Source organism: Streptopelia decaocto, assembly GCF_964273445.1.
Source record: "Streptopelia decaocto genome assembly, chromosome: 5".
NCBI classification, from domain to species: Eukaryota; Metazoa; Chordata; class Aves; order Columbiformes; family Columbidae; genus Streptopelia; species Streptopelia decaocto.
The window spans coordinates 71,153,626-71,176,376 of record NC_138659.1 but is presented as its reverse complement, the minus strand read 5'-3'; the positions used below and the strand labels follow the sequence as shown (position 1 = coordinate 71,176,376).

The 22,751-nt window shown below is 45.2% G+C and overlaps 1 protein-coding gene across 2 annotated transcripts in view; it reads right to left on the bottom strand.

Moving 5' to 3' along the window:
• Positions 1-8,177: 8,177 nt before the first annotated feature.
• Positions 8,178-22,751, bottom strand: part of MGMT (O-6-methylguanine-DNA methyltransferase) — a 152,257-nt gene continuing 137,683 nt past the window's right edge. For both annotated transcript variants that reach the window (XM_082053791.1, XM_082053792.1), the window contains 2 exons: positions 15,402-15,541; positions 8,178-9,360 (listed from right to left, as the gene is read on the bottom strand). In XM_082053791.1, coding sequence (XP_081909917.1) covers positions 9,229-9,360; positions 15,402-15,541 — 272 coding nt within the window. In that variant the 3' untranslated portion in view covers positions 8,178-9,228. The remainder of the gene's footprint in view (positions 9,361-15,401; positions 15,542-22,751) is intronic.

Genomic DNA, 22,751 nt, shown 5'->3' with positions numbered 1-22,751 from the left:
AGCTGGGAAGGTCCCTCCAACCCAAACTGTTCTATGGCGGAGCCTACTAGTGAATGCACAGATAGGACATTTCCTATTACTTTTAGGTATTACTTACCCCCACACAAAGGCCCACATTTGTTGGCATTAAATGACCAAAAAAACAGCCAGCAACACACAACAACCTCAGACCATTTTCTGAAGTCTGGGGGTAATTGGCTCTGAGGTTTCCAGGCAGTTTTACCCCAAACTGCTGCCTCTTTGCTTGTAAGGCTCTAAATTTTAATTCCTCCCCTGATCACCCAATTGAAGTCTGATTGATTGCTGACAATCAAATATCACGATTGGCAGAGGTATGTAGGAAATGGAACGCACTCCAACCCCCAGAAGCGAGCAACCCTTTGAAAAACGTTTTGGTGCCCTCCGAGAGTTTCGGGAGCCCTTCCCCAGGGTTCTGTCGTACCCCTAAACCTTTGGTAAATGGCAAGAGCCACTCGAAAATAAGAACATTTCTTTTCTCAAACCAATAGTATTAACTTGGTTTTGCTTCCAAAAGAAGAAACAAAACAAAACAAAACTACGTGACACCGGAAAGAATTCTGGAATCTGAATTTTCATAGAGTTTTTCCCTACAGTTCCCAAAGAGAATTTTTCCAGTTTTCCAGAGAAAACGGTCTCCACAGTTTAAAAAGCGCATCTACCTCCACAATTCTCACATATTGTTTTACTGCCAATGGCAAGAAACAATTTAAGAGAAAGCCCGAGAAAACAGCTGTCCAGGAGAACAGCTACAGAGCACAGAGCAGGGCGATTCAGTGAAATCAAGATCAATGGTTATGTAGGTCATTTCGAACACCGTATCCTACCTTCCAGCAGAGTGCAATGGTTGAAGGAAATAACAAAGGAAAGGCAACATTTTCAAACTATCATTTCCTGCAATATCTTGTGTTTTGGTGGAGAGGAACCAGACTTTTTTGGGTTTTTTGGTAAGACTCATACATACGTTACTCAAAGCGGCTGCACAGGAAGCCCAGCAGATAAAATGCTATAGGACCTCAACGTCTTCTGCTCCAGTTTTGGCAAAGAAAGGAACTTTTCCAGCGCGGTCCTGCAGTGGTTGACATTAGGACATAAGGCTGAGAAACAAAGGATGCTGCTCGTCTAAAAAAGACAGATGATGTACCTGGACTTTATCCACTGCCTGGAGAAGAGAGACAACCAATTAGCCCGACACAGCTTCTTCACCATACCCAGGCTGGAAAACAGATTGAAGGGGTCAGAAAATTCAGAAGGTTCCACATGATCTGACATTTGCCTTGTCACAATTTCCTTGACAACCAGAAGGTTGGAGACAGTTTGCTGGTCAGATTACGGAGCTGGGGACAGGGAACCCCTCAATTAACGCTCTGCTCGTTCTCAAAGCGGCGATTCCTTCAGTAGCTCCGGATGGGTTTAGTCTGCTCATTTTAGAGGACAAATGTGCTGTAAAACAGTCGCTGGAGTATCCGATATCTCTTTAGTTTGCAGTCTCCTGATATTGTTTCTGCGGCTACAGAGGTGATCTCCAATTCGAGCGATACCTGGATGTTCAGAGCTCATTCCGGAGCTGTCCCTTCTGCACTCCATTGCATTTGCTCTATCATCTCTGCTGCAAAACGCATTGGTGGTAGCTAAAGCGACTTTTGTGAACAATATACCAGTTGCACGTCGATTTTTGTTTTACTTCCCGGTTTGATTTTGGCCACATTAAATATAACTCTCTGCAGAATTCATTCTTCAAATGAGACATTTCTTAACCTGTGACATGGGGGGGACGCTCACCTGCCATTATTCATATGGTGCCTTTCTCATGAGGTTTGTGCCCAGTCTGACTGGTACGAGCTCTGTGCAACCACGCACCGACTCCTCTACGTTCACCTGTCCTTTGTATCTCATTTTTCTGGTGTCTAATTATTGCAATGACCAATCTACGCAATATACTGACTTCATTTTATAGATTAAAATCAGAATAGTGTTGCCCGCCCTATCGCCAGGGTCAGAGAAAGAATAAAAAGGCCAACAGCCCTGAGAACAGGAATTGTGTGTCTTGTCAAAAATGGGACATTTTAGTAAGTAGAGGGTGAAATCCTCTCTATGAACCCACTTCTCCTGGTGCTGCTCCAAACCGCAGCTCTGGTGCTGCTGTGCCCTGTGCCTCCTGAAGCTGTTTATCTCCGTGAATAATCTCAACACAGTGTTTAGGATGATGCTATTTGGATAAAAGTTTAAAAAACGCACCCCAGCCCAATTAAACCCATCGGCGCAAACCTGGTGTTGCTTGGATGTTCGGTCACAGCTTCTCGCACAGAGAGGTCCCAACACATGTGGTTTTCTCCCTCCAAACTAATTTATACAAAATAAGGCGATGTTACAGAAAGAGACACAACAGCTTCAGCCACTTGACCCAAGGGGCTGTGTTAAGGACAACTTCTGCAGGTTCTAGATAAAATAAAAGGCATTTTCTCTCTCTCTCTCTTTCCTCAGCGCACAGTCCTGACCTCGCCGGGTCCCCTTGGCTGCACAATGTGACTCCGCCGGTGTCACCCCCTTTTAACTCTGTGTGTAAATGGTGATTCGGGACAACAGCTCACGCTGCAACATTCCATCAGCTCCGAAAATCCTCTGCATCCCTGGAGGGCTCTGCCTGCACAGAAACGCCGGGGCAGGCACACCCTGCGTGACGTGCTAACACAACACCCTTAACTGATTATCTATAACTGAAAAGATAACATGGTTCTGTGATTAAATTTCGCTTGCGAGTGTTTTGTTCACAAAGGACAAATGTATTTCTTTGCGTTATAAACACATCGTTTTATTGCACCAGTTATTTTGTTATTTAACTATTGAAAGATTGCTGCTTGCCTATTGCCCCCCAGAATTAAACCTGCACTCGGGCGTCACCCCGATGGTATTTTTAAGTGCATATAAAACACGTTTGAGAATAGAAGCAGAAATAAGGACCATGTTCGAGGTTTGCACTTTTAGAACCTCTGGGCCACGATCAACACTGAACTTCCCAGGAAAGCTCAGCCATGACAGCAAAGTCAATAAATACAACCCATAATTTTTCAAAACATCGCTGTGTGCACCAATGGAAATACAACGGCTTCTCCTCTGCTTGCCAGAGTTTTAAGGATTTAAGTCAAGTCTGGATCAAAAACCACTCGGGATGCCCCCTCCTGGTGTCCTGCCCGTGGCCGAGGGTGCAGCTGAGCTTTGCACAGAATAACTCCTATATCCGACTTTGAACACGGACCCAAGTTTTCTATACGGAATTAGGTCATCATGGCATCAATGGGAAAATGAAAATTACATCACCGCGAGGTTGCGCTTCCTTAGACAAAGGGGTTGCAGCTGTTTTCCTTAGTTCTGCACTCAGGATCGTGCTGAGGGTTATTTTAATTAAACACTGTCTCTTTCAGGCTGTCCAAGCCCAGCTGGTGCCCGGTTTGGGATGATCCGCCCTCAAGGGCTGCGCAGGGCTGGGCAGAGCCCCCACTTTGGGCTGGACCCTCAGTTCCTTGCTTGCTGAGCCCATGCTGAGCTCTGCTCTTGATCTCCCCCGTACCTACCTGCAATTTTTAGCAATAATTTCTGCAAAAGAAGAGCAGTGTCACCTGAAATAATATACACCAGGTCATGTCCAGATCAATGGGCTCTGTGTGCTGCCCCAGCATCTCACAGCATCCGTGGCCGGGGTGCAGGTGATGGAGCAGCATCCATGGTTGGGGTGCAGGTGATGGAGCAGCATCCATGGTTGGGGTGTGGGTGATGGAGCAGCATCCATGGCCGGGGTGCGGGTGATGGAGCAGCATCCATGGCCGGGGTGCGGGTGATGGAGCAGCATCCATGGCTGGGGTGTGGGTGATGGAGCAGCATCCATGGCCGGGGTGCAGGTGATGGAGCAGCATCCATGGCCGGGGTGTGGGTGATGGAGCAGCATCCATGGCTGGGGTGTGGGTGATGGAGCAGCATCCATGGCCGGGGTGCAGGTAATTGAGCAGCATCCATGGCCGGGGTGCAGGTAATTGAGCAGCATCCATGGCCGGGGTGCAGATGATGGAGCAGCATCCATGGCCGGGGTGCAGGTGATGAAGCAGCATCCATGGTTAGGGTGCGGGTGATGGAGCAGCATCCATGGCCGGGGTGCGGGTGATGGAGCAGCATCCATGGCCAGGGTGCAGGTGATGGAGCAGCATCCATGGCCAGGGTGCAGGTGATGGAGCAGCACCCGCTTTGCTGCAGGTTGGGTGAAGGTTGGTTAGAAGGTCCCAGGAGGAGTCACCCCTGCTCCTCGCAGCCCTCCACGCTCAGGGACTCCTCACCGCAACAAATAAAAAGCCCTGTTTAAAATAACTAAACAAGGCACTTAAAGAGGTTTTAAAAAATTGATAACTAAATGCATCGTAAGGGATCGATCTTAATTACTGCCCAGGTGGAATTTTTTTGTCTTCTGGCTTTTTTCAATGAAAAAAACCCAACCTCACCCTCCCTACCCAGCCATTAATGAGAAACATTAAAGCCTCGTTAACAATATCCTTTCATCAAGCCAAGGCGCTGCCAGTGTCAATTGTCACCTTGCGGTCCGGCTACCGCATCCCTCCCCGCGGCCGCGGCTGATGGAGCCCAGACCCCTCGGCTGCGCCGGCTCCGGCCAGGCTGGGCCCCCACCCGCGCCCCCCGACCCGCTGGTGGCTGCCGCCCGCGCGTTACTTCACACGGGCCAGGGGCTGGTCTGGATCAGGGGGCTCCATCCTGCACCCCCGCAGTGGGGAGGAGGGACATGGAGGTGGCGTCGCCCCCTCAGCCTTCGGTCCGCAGGGGTGGGGGCCAAGGGTGCTGCTCCTGGAGGGAGGATTTGGGGAGAAAAAGGGGTTTGGAACACTAGGGGAAAAAAACATAGATAATGTCTTGTTAAAAATGGTGTGTAACAAAAATAGTGATAGTGAAAGGTAATGATCTGGATATGGAGGGTTGTGGAGGGAAAGGGTGAGGTTGAGGGTTCCGCAGGGGACGGTTGGTGTGCTGGAAAAAAAAAAGAAAAAAAGAAAAGAGAAAAATATAAGAAGAAGAAATTTAAAGAAAATAAAAGGAAAAAGGAAAAAAAAAGGAAAAAGGAAAAAGGAAAAGAGAAAAAAAGAAAAAAGAGAAAAGAGAAAATAAAAGAGAAAGAGAGAGGAAAGGAGAGGAGAAAAAGAAAAAGGAAGAAAAAGGAAGAAAAAGAAAGAAAAGGGAAGAAAAAGGAAGAAGAAAAAGGAAGAAGAAAAAGGAAGAAGAAAAAGGAAGAAGAAAAAGGAAGAAGAAAAAGGAAGGGAAAAGAATAAAAGAAAGAAAAAGAAAAAGAAAAAGAAAAAGAAAAAGAAAAAGAAAAAGAAAAAGAAAAAGAAAAAGAAAAAGAAAAAGAAAAAGAAAAAGAAAGAAAAAGAAAAAGAAAAAGAAAAAGAGAAGAAAAAAGAAAAAAGAAGGGAAAAAATAAGGGAAAAAGAAGGGAAAAAGAAGGGAAAAAAGGAAAAAGGAAGGAAAAAAGAAGGAAAAAAGAAGGAAAAATGAAGGAAAAAAGAGAAGAAAAAGAAAGAAGGAAAAAAGAAAAAAGAAGAAATTGGGCAAAGTGCTCCCTTTTCAAGGCACAAATCAAATGTATTTGTTACCCATTCCCCACACTTGCAACCAAACCAGCCCGCGGCCCCGTGAGGAGCTGCCCCCGCACACGGGGTCTCTGAGCCGCCCGCTGCCGCAGCGCCCGGAGCCGGGGCAGGAACGGTTCCCAGCGCCCGCCGGGACGGGCAGCGACACCGCAGCGACATCGCTGTTCAACCTCTGCAAGAATAGAGAGGAATTGCAATGAAATCTGTAAATGCAATTCTTCGAGGAATTTTACATTCCTCTAAGATTCTTACTGAGAAATTACTCCTGAAATAGTCCATAAATCTTACAGAGCTCCCATTGGATTACTGCGCTTTAAGTTTTTAAGCAATCTTTCTATAGGTTCATTATTTTATTGCATTTTCCGTAAAGAAGCAGATCTGCAGCTCCACCTTGCACAATAAAGAAGCATTTTAATACCGAGACAATCTCTTTGACCCGGGTGCAATACTTACCATTAAGTTTATGATTTTAAATTTTGGTTAAACAGCGGGAAAAAATATTATATGTAACAATCTGTGGTATTTGTAGCAGAAACAACGATCTGTGATGTTAACAGAAGCTCATTGTCTATAACTTAACATAATTTGGAAAGCGATAGCACTGTCCTTCTGACTACATCACCTTCCCTCACCCAACCGCTGTGTCATTCCACAAACACCAAGTACCACTTAATAAAGTGCCGGGTGCTTGAGAACCGCTCAGAAAAACCAAATGGAAACTTGATGGGCCAAATCTTTCTTGCCCCAATCCGATGACTAATTCCCCTTAATTCCAAACAAATCGGTTGCGTATCTAAAAATGTCCCCAGCACTACAATGAGTCGGTTTTCTGTGTAAGATGCTTCCAGTATGAGCTCATTACGTTGCAAACTCTGCTTGATCTGTAACCATCCTAAAGCCTGGGGCCCTGTTCCATTTGCTATTGATACATAGGATGTAATCTGCGTTTTTCATTCCGGTGTTAAACAGTACGACCAGTGTAGCTGTGATTCTGCTGTAAATCCGACGCAGGAAATACAACACAGTCCTTCAAAAATATTTCTGTTGGCCTTAGACTGGCTGCGGAGCCTGTTTTGTACGGAAAATCAAAAAAAAGCGGGGAGGGGGGAGAATGACCCGCCGCAAAATTCAGTTTCTTCCATGGTCAAGGGCATCTATTTCATTATAAATGTAGTTCCGCCAAAACAAATATTATTTTTGAATCTTTCATTATCCTGGTCTCTGGCAATGGGCGAAAGCAGCATGTGTTGGTATTAGCCCCGCCGAGCCAGCTGTCGTGCCTGGCTGCACAGTGTCTCCGTGTCAGCAGTTCAAAGCGCGGCGAGCCCGAGCGGGAGGAAACTCGATAGGTCAGAGGAACCCAATTCCAGGCAGAAAGCGCAGAGCTGCCCGCGCAACCGCTTTGTTTTTCCTCCTTCTTCTTTTTTTTTCACATATATAGAGATAGATACTCAGATGCCGGTGTTTTAATGCATTCCCTTCAGCGCTGTGTTTCCATAAACTGCTGTGATTTCGCCCAGAAAAGGCTGTGGCTGCTGCCAGTCCGGGCTGCGGGTTTGGACCAGGGTCGCTGTGTAGGGCAGTTTCTTGGCGTTATTTTAATTTATATATCATTTTTATTTTTGTTAATTAGTATTTTTGTTAATTTTTACTGATGCAAAAGCCAGTCTTGGTGCTGGAGGTGCACAACCCCTGCAACCCGATGGGGTGCGAATGGGGACAAGGGGACACCGCCCGGATCATCCCTGAATTGCCCCCCCGGGCCAGCGACCAGGGGGACCCGGGGGGACCCTGGGCCGGCGGGCGGGGGGACCCGGGGGGATCCGGGGGACCCTGGGCCGGCGGGCGGGGGGACCCGGGGGGATCCGGGGGACCCTGGGCCGGCGGGCGGGGGGACCCGGGGGCCCCGCGCCGCTTCCCCTGCGCCGGCGCGCCCTCTGTCGGGCAGCGCGGGGACAGCGCCGCCTGTTCCCCACCCTGGAGAAACTCTTCAGCCAAAACACTTACTTTGCCAAAAAGTTGGTGTTTTTTCTTTATTTTTATCCCTTTTTTTTTTTTTGGTTGTTGTTTGTTTGTTTGTATTTTTAATTTTTTTGTTTCTTTTTTTCCCCCTTGCAAAAGCGTTACCGCCTCAAAACCCAGCGCTCACGCCACCTGCAAAAAATAAATATACATCCCGGAAAAGAAGCAAATGTAAACATCTTAAAAAAAACAAGCAGCAAGGGATGTAAATATGAGAAAGGTTAAAGTTTACGTTTGCTACCGTGTTCTTTTGTTGGTAGCATGTATTATAAGGAAAAAAAAAATATATATAAAATACACCCAAACTGTACATATTATAAGGCTATATTTTTATCTCGGGGTTCTGGTGACACGTACAAACCACTTGAGCTTTGCATTCGTGGTTTATATTGCCACCAGAAACCCTTGATAAAAATACAGCTTTATATTGTACAGTTGGGTATAGTTTATTTTCTCCATATATCACATACTGTGTTTTATTTATAAACATTCACACAGACACTTGCACATGCAAAGCAGTTTTTTTATTGAAGTAATTCCAAGATATCAATAATACTATATTAACTAACGTATGGTAACATCATAATTTTTTGGCCAGCAATGGCCTTTCTAAAGAGACATCCATGAAAATATGATAAAACCCATAAAGAAATCAGTATTTCCATGTTAGAATTTACGATTCCCATACTGAAAATTTCAGCTGCTGGTGGCTCGTACTCGCGGAGAGCCCTGCTTAAACCACCTCAAAATTTACCTTTAATATCTCTTGAATACTTGAACCCTTCCTACGGAGAGCCTACGGGAAATAAAGCTTCGCCTAGCAGAGAAATGCAAAAATCTAAAGGAAAAAATCACATTATAAAAGGAAACGCGCTGCTGATAAAGATGCCACCACGACGAGCTTTTCAATATTGTCCCCACGTTGCGCTAATCAAACTCCTTATTCAAAGTACACTTCTCGTACAATTTGGCAGCAGCTCCTGCTGCTTCTTGCGCCGTTCACAAAGGCAAAAATTTCTATTCCCACCTCTCCTAAACCGAAAAGAAAAGCCCGGTAACAAGCAATTCAACAGCCACTGGCTTTTGAATGCGTCTCAATGTGCTCCTTTAACTCCTTTTTTACGGAAAACAGCATTTCAGGCACCAAAAAGCGGCGAGGGCAGCGGTGGGCAGGGGCTGCGCCTGCCCCTGCGCTCCCCTCGTTCCTCCCACTGCCTGAGCCGAGCTTTAATGGACATTAAAAATAGAACAAAACAGGCCCGGAGATGGGAACAAACCCCAGGGCTGGCCCGCTGTAGTCATTCTGCTGTAAAATGTAAAAACAAGAAAGGGCAGACGAGCTGCATCCCCCAGGACGCATCCCGCTTTTTTAATATAGTGGTGCCACCGCACATTTCACTTCGGATGTTGCATTATATTTATATGTCACTCAAATATTTACCGTGTTTTTTTTTTTTTGTTCTGAATTCTGCCGGGTGCTCGGAGAGCTTGTTACGAGCCAAGTGTCCGTGGTTTTATGCCTTGGCTGGTTCGCTGAGCTGCATCACGGTGCCAGCTTCTCTTTCTGGAGCTTCTCGTGCGACAGGAGCCACTCTTTGAGGACGTGTCCCCCGCCGTAGCTCCCGGCCTGCCCGCTGCTGCGGATCACCCTGTGGCACGGGATTATAATGGGGATCTGCGAAAATACACAAAAACAGGGAAAGAAGCCAATGGGGAGGTGAAGGGGGGCGGTGGCTGGGAAAGGGGACCAGAAATGCAGCGCTAAACCAGGGGACATGTGGCACAGGATGGACAGGGAATGAAGCTCCATGATCAGACCGAACATGGTGGGGTCCTGACCGTGCCCAAGGAGGACAGGGACAAGGACAGGGACTGGGACAAGGACAGGGACAAGGGATGGGACAAGGGATGGGACAGGGAAAGGGACAAGAACAAGGACGGCGACAAGGACGGGGACAAGGAAAGGGACAAGGAAAGGGACATGGAAAGCGACAAGGATGAGGACGGGGACGAGGACGGGGACGAGGATGAGGACAGGGACGTGCTCATGGCTCAGCAACAGCCACAGGCTCCAAACGCCGACCAGTTCTTAGTGAAAAATAAACGCTAGGAGAAATTTTCATACAAAAAAAAGGACGTAAAGACTTAAAGGGGTAAAACTGATAAATTAAATCTCATCTATAAAAACTTCCCCGCAAGCAGCAGATTTTCCTGCCCTGCACCAGCAGCCTCGAGCAGCCCGGCGTGGGGGACAAAGCCTCGCAGACCCAAAACACACATAAAAGCAGAAGAGAGGTACAGGATGCCTGTTAATCGTCACCCCGAGATTAGAAAAAGCCACATTTTTGGAAAGAAACCGAAGCGGTAAGAGCAGCACCTCCCCGAGCTCGCTCGCAGATCTCGCTATAGCACCTCTGCATCCACCGCTGAACGTTCCATAGGAGGACCAGGCGCTATTTATTATTTAACAGCACGTCAATCCAAAATGGGTTGTGAATTTTTAAAACCTACAACAGGAGGGATTTAATTCACACCTAACCAACTTAAGAACTTCTTTCCCCATGCCTTCTCCTTTGTATCACTTATAGCCCAATGTCACGGATTCTGAAAAATCAATGCAAGAAGTTACGTAATCATGTACATAAAGGCTTTTAAAAAACAAAATTGTTACAGGTGATGATCAGGGATGCAATACTGCATCTCTAATGCTGTATGCAATACAGCATCTCTAATCACGCCGTACGTGCTTTGGTAACTGTGTAGTAATTCCATTGCGGTGCTATAGCTGTGAAAACAATAACTCACTGAAAAGTGCAGTTTTCACAAACTTGGACATTTCAAATAAAAAAAAAAGTAATTTATTTATACATAGACACATAGACAAATTATGTACTTTGCACTGATTTATTGTAATCCCATTTAAGAGTTAGCACAGCTCAAGCTGGGACACACAACCCCCAAAGCAGCCGGACGGCTGCTGCCCAGACCTTTATAAAATAGAGGGTTTTTAGGTTCTCTTGGTTTTAAGTAATTTCAGCGTCTGAAGTTTAAAATCTCAATCTCAGCCCACGGGCTATCGCATTAAACAGGAGTACACACAGGTGCTTATTGCTAATCAAGGTTGAATAAAAAGTGCTTATAAGCTCCTCTGTTTGGGGTTGGCAACGCCACTGGTGAATTGCACATAAATCAAATCTGTCCTCTACACCCCAGCATCCTGGCCTGCTTTATGACTTCCTCAAGAAGAGCAAGAAAAGGAGGTTATGACATAAATGTAGCTTTTTCCATGCCCAAAATAAAGAATTTCATACCGAGTTTGTCCTAACACATGCAAGTGCCATGTGTCACCATCCATAGCGTCAGATGTAAAAGAAAATGCGGTACAAAGGCTCTATCGGCGCTGTAATTTAAAAATATTGAATATTGCTTCAGTTTGGCTTAATTGTGGTGACAACTTTCAGACTACTAAAATAATTAAACCTGCTAAAATTTATTAGGGCCCTAAGGACATTTTAGAGGGAGTGCTACCCTAGTCTGGAGTTTTAATGCCTCGGCTACATTTAATGCAATTTTTATCAATATCCAAGCAGCTCATAATATTACAGCTCTGCTGAAATCTTCACGCTGTGAAATCTAATTCATCCAACACAGGAATCCATCACTTACACAGACCCTACCTGTAACGCTATAAAACTTCCAAACCCATAGATTTGTCTCCAACAAAAAAACAACATGAAGGGGCCCTGGGATCAATACCGGAGTCCCTCTGATTCGGGCACCGGCTGAATATTTCCTCCAACTTCGCTTTTGTTCTTCTGGGTAGAGACCCACAAGGGAAAGAGCTTGTTTTCACTCGCAGCCTCATCAATACCTAAATCCTGGTGAACAAGTGACACCGAGAAGCTGTAATCAATAGCTCCCTGTGCGTTTTTTCTTCTGGTCAAATGGCTCAGCACTCCTGACAGCCCTGACACTCCGAACATGATGCTAAATCTTTATCAACAGCCATCTGGGTGACTGGCAGAACAAGGCTCGGGCGGTCATTAACGCTCGTGGCGAGCTGTGAATAAACTAAACTCCTCGATAATGCGTTTGTTTAGGGAAAAAAGAGGTGGGGAAAAAAACCTCCCTGCACAAGGTATTGATTGTCTTTGAACTGCGTTTAGCAAATTCCGAGGGAGGATGGAGCGGAGCTGCACTCGTTGGGAGTTTCCAGTTTGAGGCAGGGGACACCTGAATGTCCCGTTATGGTGGCGATGGGCTGGAGACCTCCAGGAACGGCCAAACTGTCAAAGCCACATTGGCTGGGCCATGATGGAAAAGGCGGAAATATCAAGTTATGACACAACACGAGAATCAGGTCCTATCGTGTTTTCTCCCCCTCTTCGCCGACAGAACCCAGCGTGGTCCTGGGTGCTGGCAGCCACCAAAGCAACTAATGCACAAGTAGTTTGATGTGTCCGTGACATTTCAAATCCATCCTTCACAATCTTCGCAAAAATGCACCATTACTCCCTCCAACCTCAAATGCTTAAAATATTTTGGCTGAATAATATCCTCACCTTAGGATGGATCGATGCATCCAGTTTAGGCTTGAGCCTAAAGAGTAACACAACTGGAGAGACTATTCAAACCAACGTACGCAGCTATGGCTGCTGTTACCAGACCGCTGAAGACGTCTTATTTAAGGCACAGAACAGTCATTTAGGATGGCCTTGGACTAATCAGCCCAACATTTGCCATTTCCCATGAGCCTCTGTGATTTCCTTTTGATCCTCCTATACTCGTCTAATGAGATTTTTAATTGAACTTTATGGGTTCCCTTTGAGGACCACAGACCTCGCAATCAATCTGAACTGCGGCAAACTATTTGAAGTTTGTCTCGCGAAAGGTGAGCCATCCCCACCATGTCCTTGGCATAAATTGAGGCAAAGACATCGCATCCTTCAGCTGCTGCTGGCACCTATTCCACCTTCTCATAAAGTTGAAGGTCACCGTATGAATTATGTGAAGCGACCCAACTACAAAGGGAAACCTGCGGAATGCATGCTACCAAAATTAAAGACCAACCCCTGATTTGTAGAAGAGAGAAATGTTCTGGTATTTTGAGGAAAAAGGTGAGATTCACAATTTTATCAACGCATTCGAGTAACAAAGCAACGCCAGGCTCGGGTTTATTTCAATCGCTCACTTCCACTGTTATGACTTTCCTCATTAAATCATGTTTATGATTTAGTCATCATGTTTATAATCTAGTCCTTTAATCACGGGAAGCATCTCAAGGTGCAAACACATTATCATTTCACTACTTTGCATGGGCTCTGCAGCAAGCATTAATAGAAATGTTCACTTTTACTTCCCATCCGCAATAAAAGCGTGTGCAGCGGTGTCACCTTCACTAATCTGCTGCTTAACAAAACATCGCATTTCTGCAACCATTGGGAAGCAGTTGCTCCTCCAAGGCTGTATTTCCACCCCTAAGCCGGGGTTAACACGGCGGCTCCGCGTCCCGCGCCGGCACCTTCACGATGCTGCAGCCCGGATGACGTGTCCAGCTTAATGAACTGTTTAGTTAGATTCAAAGCTCAATATCTCATCTGATAAGCAGACGGTGAGTGTGTTTATACACGTACAACATTCACGAGTACCCTACAACTCCAGGCAGGTAGCGCGCTGCCACAGAAACTCCCATCGTGTCTAATGGGTTTAAGCTGCTGAGCTCAATAAAGCAGCACACCCCGATATTTTAAGCATATATCAGATTTTCCTACGAAACAGTTCATATCAGCACCGTAAAGCTACGTTTCGTCAACACGCTCTATTGTACTTGACAATACTAACTATTTTAATATGACGGAATGCTTTCCAATATAATACGGTGCACATTAAGATAAGGCAATACAATGCAAACCTACACGAAACAGTTCTCAAAGAATAACAATACGGCGTTGTGCAAAAGGAGATGTAATTGCTACCGCCTAGAAATGTACCCGGCTTTGCCCTCAGGCTGCCGTGGAGCAGCAGCATCCAAAGCAGCGGTAACAGCAGGTTGTGGTGTGAAAATTCCTGCTTTTTCCGCTGCGAGGATGGATGAAAATAGTTCTGAAAACATACAGAAAATCTACTGCCTTTTTTTTTCTTTTTTAAATGGGGTCCTATCTTCTCCTTATTGTTATTTGCCACCCCATACTATGGCTGTGGCATTTTCTGTCCCCAGCAGAAAATCTTTAAACAAATTATAGATAATATTGTATAGCTTTAGGGAAAAAGGGCTATTTAATATAATATCACCGCAATCTTTCATAATAGAATGATAAAAAACAAAAATCAATGCTGTAATGAGAGCCTTGCCCACTCCGAACCACATTTTTATCACTATACATCTCCCGTAGTTAATCTGTAATTCCATGCATATTCCACATGCAAATACACACATAGTCCTTTTGTACTTCAATGGGAGCACCTATTCAATAGACCCCCACATAAATCTTTACATGGTCCTTCAGACCTATGAGCCCTAATATGCAGGTTGACTACGCATAATATGCAGGCTGGTTTTATGAATGAGGTGAAATATAAAGATAATATGTGGCACTGCAAAAAAAACCCTTCACCTTTATTATTCCTATATGTAAAGCCACTGGATATCTTGTGAAAACAGATTTTCTAACCCACTTTGCAACTACGTGTTGCAGTCTCATATGTACCTTATTAAAGAAAATACTGAGAGGAGTGAATGTAAAAACAACACAGGAGGTCAAAGATCACGGCAGGTATAACGCCAGAGAAAAGGAGAGTAATTCGGGTATGGAAAGACACATGTTGCTCAGGGGAAGTGGTAATGAGGGAAAGTATGTTGAAGAATGGTCAAAAAGGCCATGATGGTATTAATAGAAATCAAAGTTTTTGAGTTCTTTTAGAGGGAAGTAGGAAAGGAGTGAACGTGTGAAGAGAGACAGCGATGGGCTCTTCACCAGCTCCTTCCCTTCGCATCGGGACCAGTCGGCTGCAGCACCAGCCCCACAGCAAACAGTGCGATTCGGCTGCTTAAATACACCCGATCTAAACCTGGACAACTAAAAGGGAAAGATAATGACTGGGAAGACAGACAAAGAGCCCAAGTGTTATAATAATGCTGTTCTTTCCAAAATCCATGGGCCCGAACTAGAGCACCGCTCCCTCCAGCTGGCTCAAATCCAGGCTGCTCACCTCTTTCTAATGGAGAAAATGCCACTTACAGCTGATTTGGAGTGCATGCCGAACATATTGACAATTCAAGATCTGAGTACCTATGTGATATAAAATCCCTCCTCTTCCACGTTTTCAGAAACACACCCACGTCAGAGCTGGGACTGCTGCTAACACAGCCAAAGCCGCTCGTACCCTGCCCAAATGCGGCCCGTGTTGGGGGATAAAGACTTCCCTTCACCTCAGAATATACAACAAAGTTTGCAAACAACAAGGTGAGTAAAGGTCGATGAATTTAAAGCAGCACAGTGTTTTTTTTTTTCAAATCTTAACATCACAAACGGTGGGGAATAAATCACATTAAACTGGGTTGTGCGCTATTGCTGATTAAAAACACTTTCTGACCTTATTACTCATGGTAGACCAGTTTTCATAGCAGATAAATTTAATCTAACGACACTTAGCCCGCAAAGCTCTCTAAATCCACCACCTTCCCTCGACTTCATTTAAAAGTGGACATGAACTTACGGGATTGCTCCTCATCGCTCCTCCCACCGCTCGCGCCGCTTTGCTGTTGCCGGCGAGATCCGCTAATTGCTTGTAGGAAACGGCCTCGCCGAACTTCACGTCCCTCAACAGGGTCCACAGCACCTGTCTGGTGAAGGAATCTGCAAAACAGAAGAGGACGAGATGAAATATTCACCAGACCCAACGCAGGAGTCTCAACAGCAGCTTTTTAATTTGAATTTAAACAGGCCTGTTATTGTATCCTATATTACTACATTTAAATACATGATTATTAGAAGGAGCGCTTCAAGTGGCCGATCACTATAAAAAAGGATTTAAGGCTTTGATTTTCCTATATTTTTAATTTGCTTCAAGTACAATTATCCTGTTAACTCGTACAATGTGTTTTTTTTTTTTTTCCATTAAATTGGCGGGGTATAAATTAGCATAGAGTCAAATTAAAAAGGGAAGAAATAAGCGGCTCTATGTATTTTCCCAAGCCCTCGCATCTCCAGCTCATTTCCAACTTCAGCTGGGACGCGGCACAGGAGCCCTAGAGCCAGTGGGCTCCGTATTACCCTGCCCGGCTGCGCTTTATAGTTGGGACCCCCGAGCTACTGCTCAGCATCGCAGACATTATAGAAATGTAAGGACTAGCTGTGACCTTGAATGTATGGCACATCCTTAATGATACAGGGCCCTGGAAAAAAATAATAACGTATCTCCCATTATTTTAATTTTAATTCACCAGCAAATTGCTTCTAAGTGTTCCAATTGCTGAAATAATGAATAAGCAAAGGCATTAGGCCCAGCTTGCTTCGGCGTCTCAGGGTGTTCCCTTCCCAACCCTGGCTTATCTTACTAAAGGAAAAGCGATAGTTGCGTGTGGATTTCAGTTGGGTTGGACACCTATTGCTCCTCCACGGCACCTGTAAAAGCTTTGAGGATCCAACTAGTGAGTAACTTAGTGAGCTGGTGAGTTAACAAAAAGAACATAGGAACATAGTGAAATGTGATTTTGTTCTTAAAGGAAACCCATACACCATTATGTGTGTGTTAAATAATAAAAATCACTTCTTAACTGAAGGGAATGATAATCACTTCATTGTAAAAATCTGTTTAGTCTTTATTATAACATTAAGCAAATTAAACATCAGCATAATCCAGGTGATACGAGAAAAGGGTCATCAAAGAAATTAACTTTGTTGTTCATTAATTTACATGGATTAGTAGAGGGCAAAGAGATAGCAAATCTGCTCTAGTTTTTTATGATATAATTTCAAACTGTACACCATTTGTGGCAGTAGGGTGACTTTGGGGTTAATCAGACTGATTTGTCCTTTTAATTGCTTTCTATTCAAAGAAAATTCATTAGATAATGTTCTCTTCAAAATTCATGAATCAATTTAACTGAAGAAACCACATTAACAGCTTTGGGTTCATTAGCACAAGCAGTTGTGTTAGTAGCTGATTGCTAGGAGGGTTTCCTTGGGCAAACAGATTTTGTTTACTGTGATTTCTTCAGAAAGGTTTATTTCAACTCAAATTGTTCCTTATTATTTTTTTAACCTCCTTTTCCAACCGGCGAGATGAGCGTTAACCTCTCCTGCTCAGGGGGAATTAGTGCCTGATGTCATCTTCAAATCAATGACACGCAGGGACTGCGCGAGTCCAAAAAATCCCCCTTTTTGCCCTCATTTTTGGCAGGGGAGGTGATGAGCTGGGACCCGACGGGCCTGGAAAACTCTGAAACCTGTAGGAACAGAAAAAGCAGCGATGCCCAAATTATCGAGCATCTCTTAACCCGCTAAAAGAGGGACGGAGATTATCCTCTTCCAACAAGCAGGGCCAGAGATTATCCTCTTCCCAGGCCACTGTACATTTTTCACAGGAGAATATATAGTGCACCTGCACCCGCATAAAACACTCAAAGTTATAGTTCAAAAGAATGAAATATTTAGCAATCACGCACATCATTTTATAAATGTATCTGAAAACTCAATTTCATCCTGTAGGGAGAAAATGCATTAATTAGTTTAAGCAGCTCTAAGAGACGGTGCCAAATACTGTTATTAAACTGCCTGCAAGTGTGAGTGCCTGTGAGCGTAACCTGCCCAAATTAGACGGCTGAACTTTCACCAATTTTCAGCGTGTGCCAATGTTTTACGCCATTAAATGTCATTATAAAGTGCTGTCAAATATGCACGTAAAAATTAACACACACAAATTCTCTTGCTACACGAAACCTCTGGGAGCTGAGGATGCCCATGTCATCCCGGAGCAGCAGATGCCACCGGAGAGAAGCCTGAACCCAATCACATAGTACAAATGGGAATATTGGACATTTTCTACTACCTCTGCACCAACAGCAGAGACGGGACGTCCTCCCCCAAGGTGACCAGGGCTGTCCTCGCACCAAGAAACACGTGTTATGGCCACTCATGTCACTAGATGCTATCGCTCACCTAAGTGATCAACAATTTCACAGAATCCCAGAGTGTCAGGGGTTGAAGGGCCCTGGAAAGCTCATCCAGTGCAATCCCCCCATGGAGCAGGAACACCCAGATGAGGTTACACAGGAAGGTGTCCAGGCGGGTTGGAATGTCTGCACAGAAGGAGACTCCACAACCCCCCTGGGCAGCCTGGGCCAGGCTCTGCCACCCTCACCAGGAAGAAGTTTCTTCTCGTATTTAAGTGGAACCTCCTGTGTTCCAGTTTGCACCCATTGCCCCTTGTCCTGTCACTGGTTGTCACCCAGAAGAGCCTGGCTCCATCCTCCTGACACTGCCCCTTTCCATATTGATCCCCAGGAATGAGTCCCCCCTCAGTCTCCTCTTGTCCAGCTCCAGAGCCCCAGCTCCCTCAGCCTTTCCTCACACGGGAGATGCTCCACTCCCTGCAGCATCTTGGTGGCTGCGCTGGACTCTCTGCAGCAGTTCCCTGTCCTGCTGGAGCTGAGGGGCCACAACTGGACACAAGATTCCAGGTGTGGTCTCCCCAGGGCAGAGCAGAGGGGCAGGAGAACCTCTCTGACCTACTGACCACCCCCTTCTAACCCACCCCAGGTCCCATTGGCTTCCTGGCCACAAGGGCCAGTGCTGGCTCATGGTCACCCTGCTGTCTCCCAGATGTCAGATTTTACATGAAAATGGACATATCCCGGGGACCTGCAGCTGCAGTGGGAAGGTGGAGGCAAAGGTGGCCTGAAGGTCCCTGTCCCCACCTCCATTCGCTGTGTCCTGGGACCACCAAGGTGGCTGAGAGGTTTTAATGACAGATGATGGGTGAACGATGTCTTGGACATTTTCCTCTGAAGGACCACACCATGCATTACTTGCTGGTCAAAAAAGTCATCATTATACATTCCTATCAGCCCTGCTAATTGCACAGTAAATTGGCAAAGCAACGCTGTTTGCCAGGAATGCTTATTTTCCTGGTTTTACATATACGGAGATATATATCTATCTATATATATTTTTTTTTCCCCCCCAAGGATTTTTTCAAATGCCAACAGTTATCAATACTCACCATCTTTCTTCGCACCCTGTCTGGGGTACTACATAGACAACTTTTTTGCTTGTTTTTACGCTTCTCAGTTCTCACTGTTCTCTACCATTGGTCAAATAGCAAGCACAGGACTCCAGAAACACTCTAATTTATCCACAAAACAGCACCGTGAGCTTCCACCTCATCCAGAAAACTTGGTTGTTGGACCTAAGAACAGGTCCATATTCAAACTGAAGAACTTTTACTGACAACAGGCAGCTATATAAACAGTTAATATAACCAAGAGCGCTAATTTTTAGCCATTTTGAACCTCCTTTGCCTTTAACTAAGCAGCTAAACCCATATTAGGCATTGCTAAACAGCAATCTGAATATTACCCTACCCTAGACCGAACGAACAAGTGGTATGTGAAATGCTTGTCTAGTCTCTTAACTATTTAATTATATTTTGCTTTTGTTATAAGGCAGATCAAGAAGAGCTTTTCTTCCCCTTTACAAAGGCCGCGAGTCCCTGACCGTTGGTACACTATAGCAAAAAATGCAATTATCAGTTGCTATTAAAGGATATCTAGATAAAGGAATATGGATTAGACAGTAGGATGATACTGCATCCCATAAAATAGTCCGAACACCTCACCACAATGAAGGTTTGCTTAAAATTAAGGATGCTGCAACCGCCTTGCCAAAATCATTGAGAAATGACTACGACCTTTTATGGTTGTTGTCTGCGTGTGTGATATTCATATACTATAGAGAAAAAATGTGCCTAACTGAAAATAATAAAGTTAAACTTCACCTTTATGATTGCTCAAATAGATAAACCAAAGCAAAGACCTGGGTCATTCTGAATGACTGAGCTTTATGAACAAAGATGCAAAAATAATCTAATTATTTGAGAGTATCTATTATCGACTTTTTATAATCCATCATCGACTTTATAGTAAAAAATGTACTCATAAAAATGGAAGTGGCAAAACTTCCTACAGAATCATATTCCATTTTAACAGGTGAATAACGGAGGGATTAGACAAGTATTTACCTTAATTCCACCTCTAGTTAGCCCAAGACCTGTGAGAGCACCTCTGTGCCTGTTATTCTGGATACAGAGTCAGACAAAACTCAGTTAAATAAATGGCAATTCCATTTAGGAGACACGTGTCCCAAGGAAATCCGCTGCCTCCAAAGCATTAAAAAAGGTATTTTTTAAAAAATATTTTTGTAAAAATCTTCCTTGCAGAAGAAAAATCCAGATGCTCGTCAGGTCTGTGACCAAGCACACACACAACAGCCTACACGCGCACAACAGCCTGCACACCTGTCTCTCCTCCCACCGCCCATCTTGGGAGCTGGCACTAGTGCTTTGCTCCAGGTTCCTTCTCCACACCTGGGCTGAGGTCTCCTCCCACCCCTCCAAACCAGACAGGGATAAACTACCACGTTATCCTTTCCCACCATCACTCTGCATCCTTCAGACGACTCACGCCACAGCTTCCCACGCTCTGTCCTGTTTATGATTACATTTAATTAGATAAATTAATATTGATATCTAAACATATCACCTCTATACCATCCAGACCTGCCCCCATGGGACTGCTGGCCAAGATGAGCTGGACCTCTTTTGATTGCCCACCCCCCAACGCCACCCTCTGCAAAGCCTCCAGGGGCAGCCATACCACACTTTTAAACTATTTTTATATATTTAGGTTATTATTTCTCACCAGCGTACCCCTGTACCATGGATCTGAACAATGAAGTTGCATTTCTAGTGCGTATTGCAGTGGCACGACCAAAGGATGCTCTCAGGGACATGGGTTAGCAGTCGAGTTAAGATATGGTTGGACTTGATGATCTTGACGGTCTCTGCCAACCAAAATGATTCTATATTGTTTGAAAACATTTTTCTCCAGTAAAGCAAACATTCTATGTTCATTCTACACTTACCTGTAGATAAACTGAGGTCAACTACAGTATATTTTGACTACAGAACTAGCAACTGTTTAAGTATATCTCATTAAACATTGAAAAATTCAACCCCAAATTCAACCAGCAGGTTGAAGTTCACCAGCTGAAGTTCACTGCTCCCCACAAGCAGCATCTCTGGTGGACACGGACCCTGCAGGGCCCATTTCCGACCCTGTACCATCTCTCCTACTATTTTCTGAATACTGTTCCACAGATCTGAGTAAGTACCTAATGAAATTCCAAGCACCAGTTCGTAAGTATCAGCCAGTCCATATTAGAACCGTGAGGGCAGATGGGAGGGTTCGATAAGGTGGCTCAGGTGTCACCTGGTGCTCCCCACAGGTCACCACATTCCCCTTTCTGAGCAGTACAGAAACGTGGGCTGGATGCTTTTATGTATTGCCTGTGCATGTGTTTGCAGTATGTAATATAATAAAGCATAAACACAACTATAATTTATAACCATACTATACACTTGTATCACTTAAGTGAAAAAACGCACCAACGTGCTTTCTTTAAATGTATATCATGTTCAGGCTGGCACACATTAAGTGGCCAAGCTATGTTAAACCCAATTAACGGGAGCTGTTTCTGATCTCTAGTTTAACACAGTTTTAAACGCAGATCCCTTCAGAGCGCTGAAGGGGCTGTGGGGCCAAATTCTATCGTTAGAAGCAAGAAACTCTCCCTGGACCTCATCCAGCAGTATTTCTTCAGGTTAAACTCCCTGGAAGCCAGTGGGTGTTCTACTCGAGTGGTAACTGTTATTCTGACCCAATTTTTTGAGCGGTAGCCTTAATAGCAGTTTGCTATGCAGTTGTAAGAGCAGATATAATTTTAGAGCTGATGGAAATGAGCAGTTTGATGCTCTGCACCAGCCCTTTACATCCCGCATCCACGGCGTGTTGCAAACTTCCAAACTCAAACCCTAGCAAGGTTTTATGCGAACTAACGACGCCTTAAGCATTAGCAGCTTCACCTAAGCTAAATATTCATAGGAGATTTTGAATGCCACGACATCGCTGAACAGGCTGGGGCTGGGTTTTGGAATCCATGGACCGGTAAGATGGAAGAAATTGCAAAGCACTTGACAAGTCCCTCTTGGGCTCCGGTGCAGACCATGTCATTGCACAGCATCCCCTGCCAGGTGATTTGTGCAGCTGTTTGCAGCAGCAGTACAGTTAAATGAAGAAACCACCTGATTATCCTCTGAGCTGTAGGTAATGCGCCGAGCTGCAGTTGCTACAGGAGAGGAGAACAAATGCTTTGGGTGAAGAGACAGAGGAAACACCAGTCTCTTCCCAGCCAACAAAACGTGGCAGGCAAGTCTGACACTGCAGAGGGGATGGAGGTAAGCGGAAAACCAATTTATTTTTCTCGGGCACCAGTTCTGCACCGATTCCTGAGCATCCATCCCATCTTCCTGCACTGAGACGTGCCTGCCATACCGCGCTTGGTGAGCGGGAGAGCCGCCGCCTCCTCCTCCTCGGCATTACGTCCTTGTGTTTCCTTCCTTCCCTGCCATGACCCCGGCTGCAGTTGGGCCCAGCGATGCTAAATCAGACCATAAACAGAAATGTCTCTATTTCTCTGCTGTTACCGACCTGTAGCGACCTGCTCGATGGGCAGAGGAGAAGCGCAGGGTCCCCCTCTCCTGCGAGCAGCAGCGACCTCCGCACGTCTCAGCCCCTCGTGAGTCCCCGCGGGTGGAAAATCCCAAGTTTCCTCTCAAACTTTACTCTCCTGTTTTACCAACCGAGTTGTGCCACTGTGAGTTATTGAATTAGGAAGCTCAGAGGAACAAAACCCTTCACTGCGTGTGTAAACGATGTGGGACATCACAGCATCCCGGTGTGTGGGACGGCAGCTTCGTCCCTGCTGAAACTAAAAACCTAAACCTCCC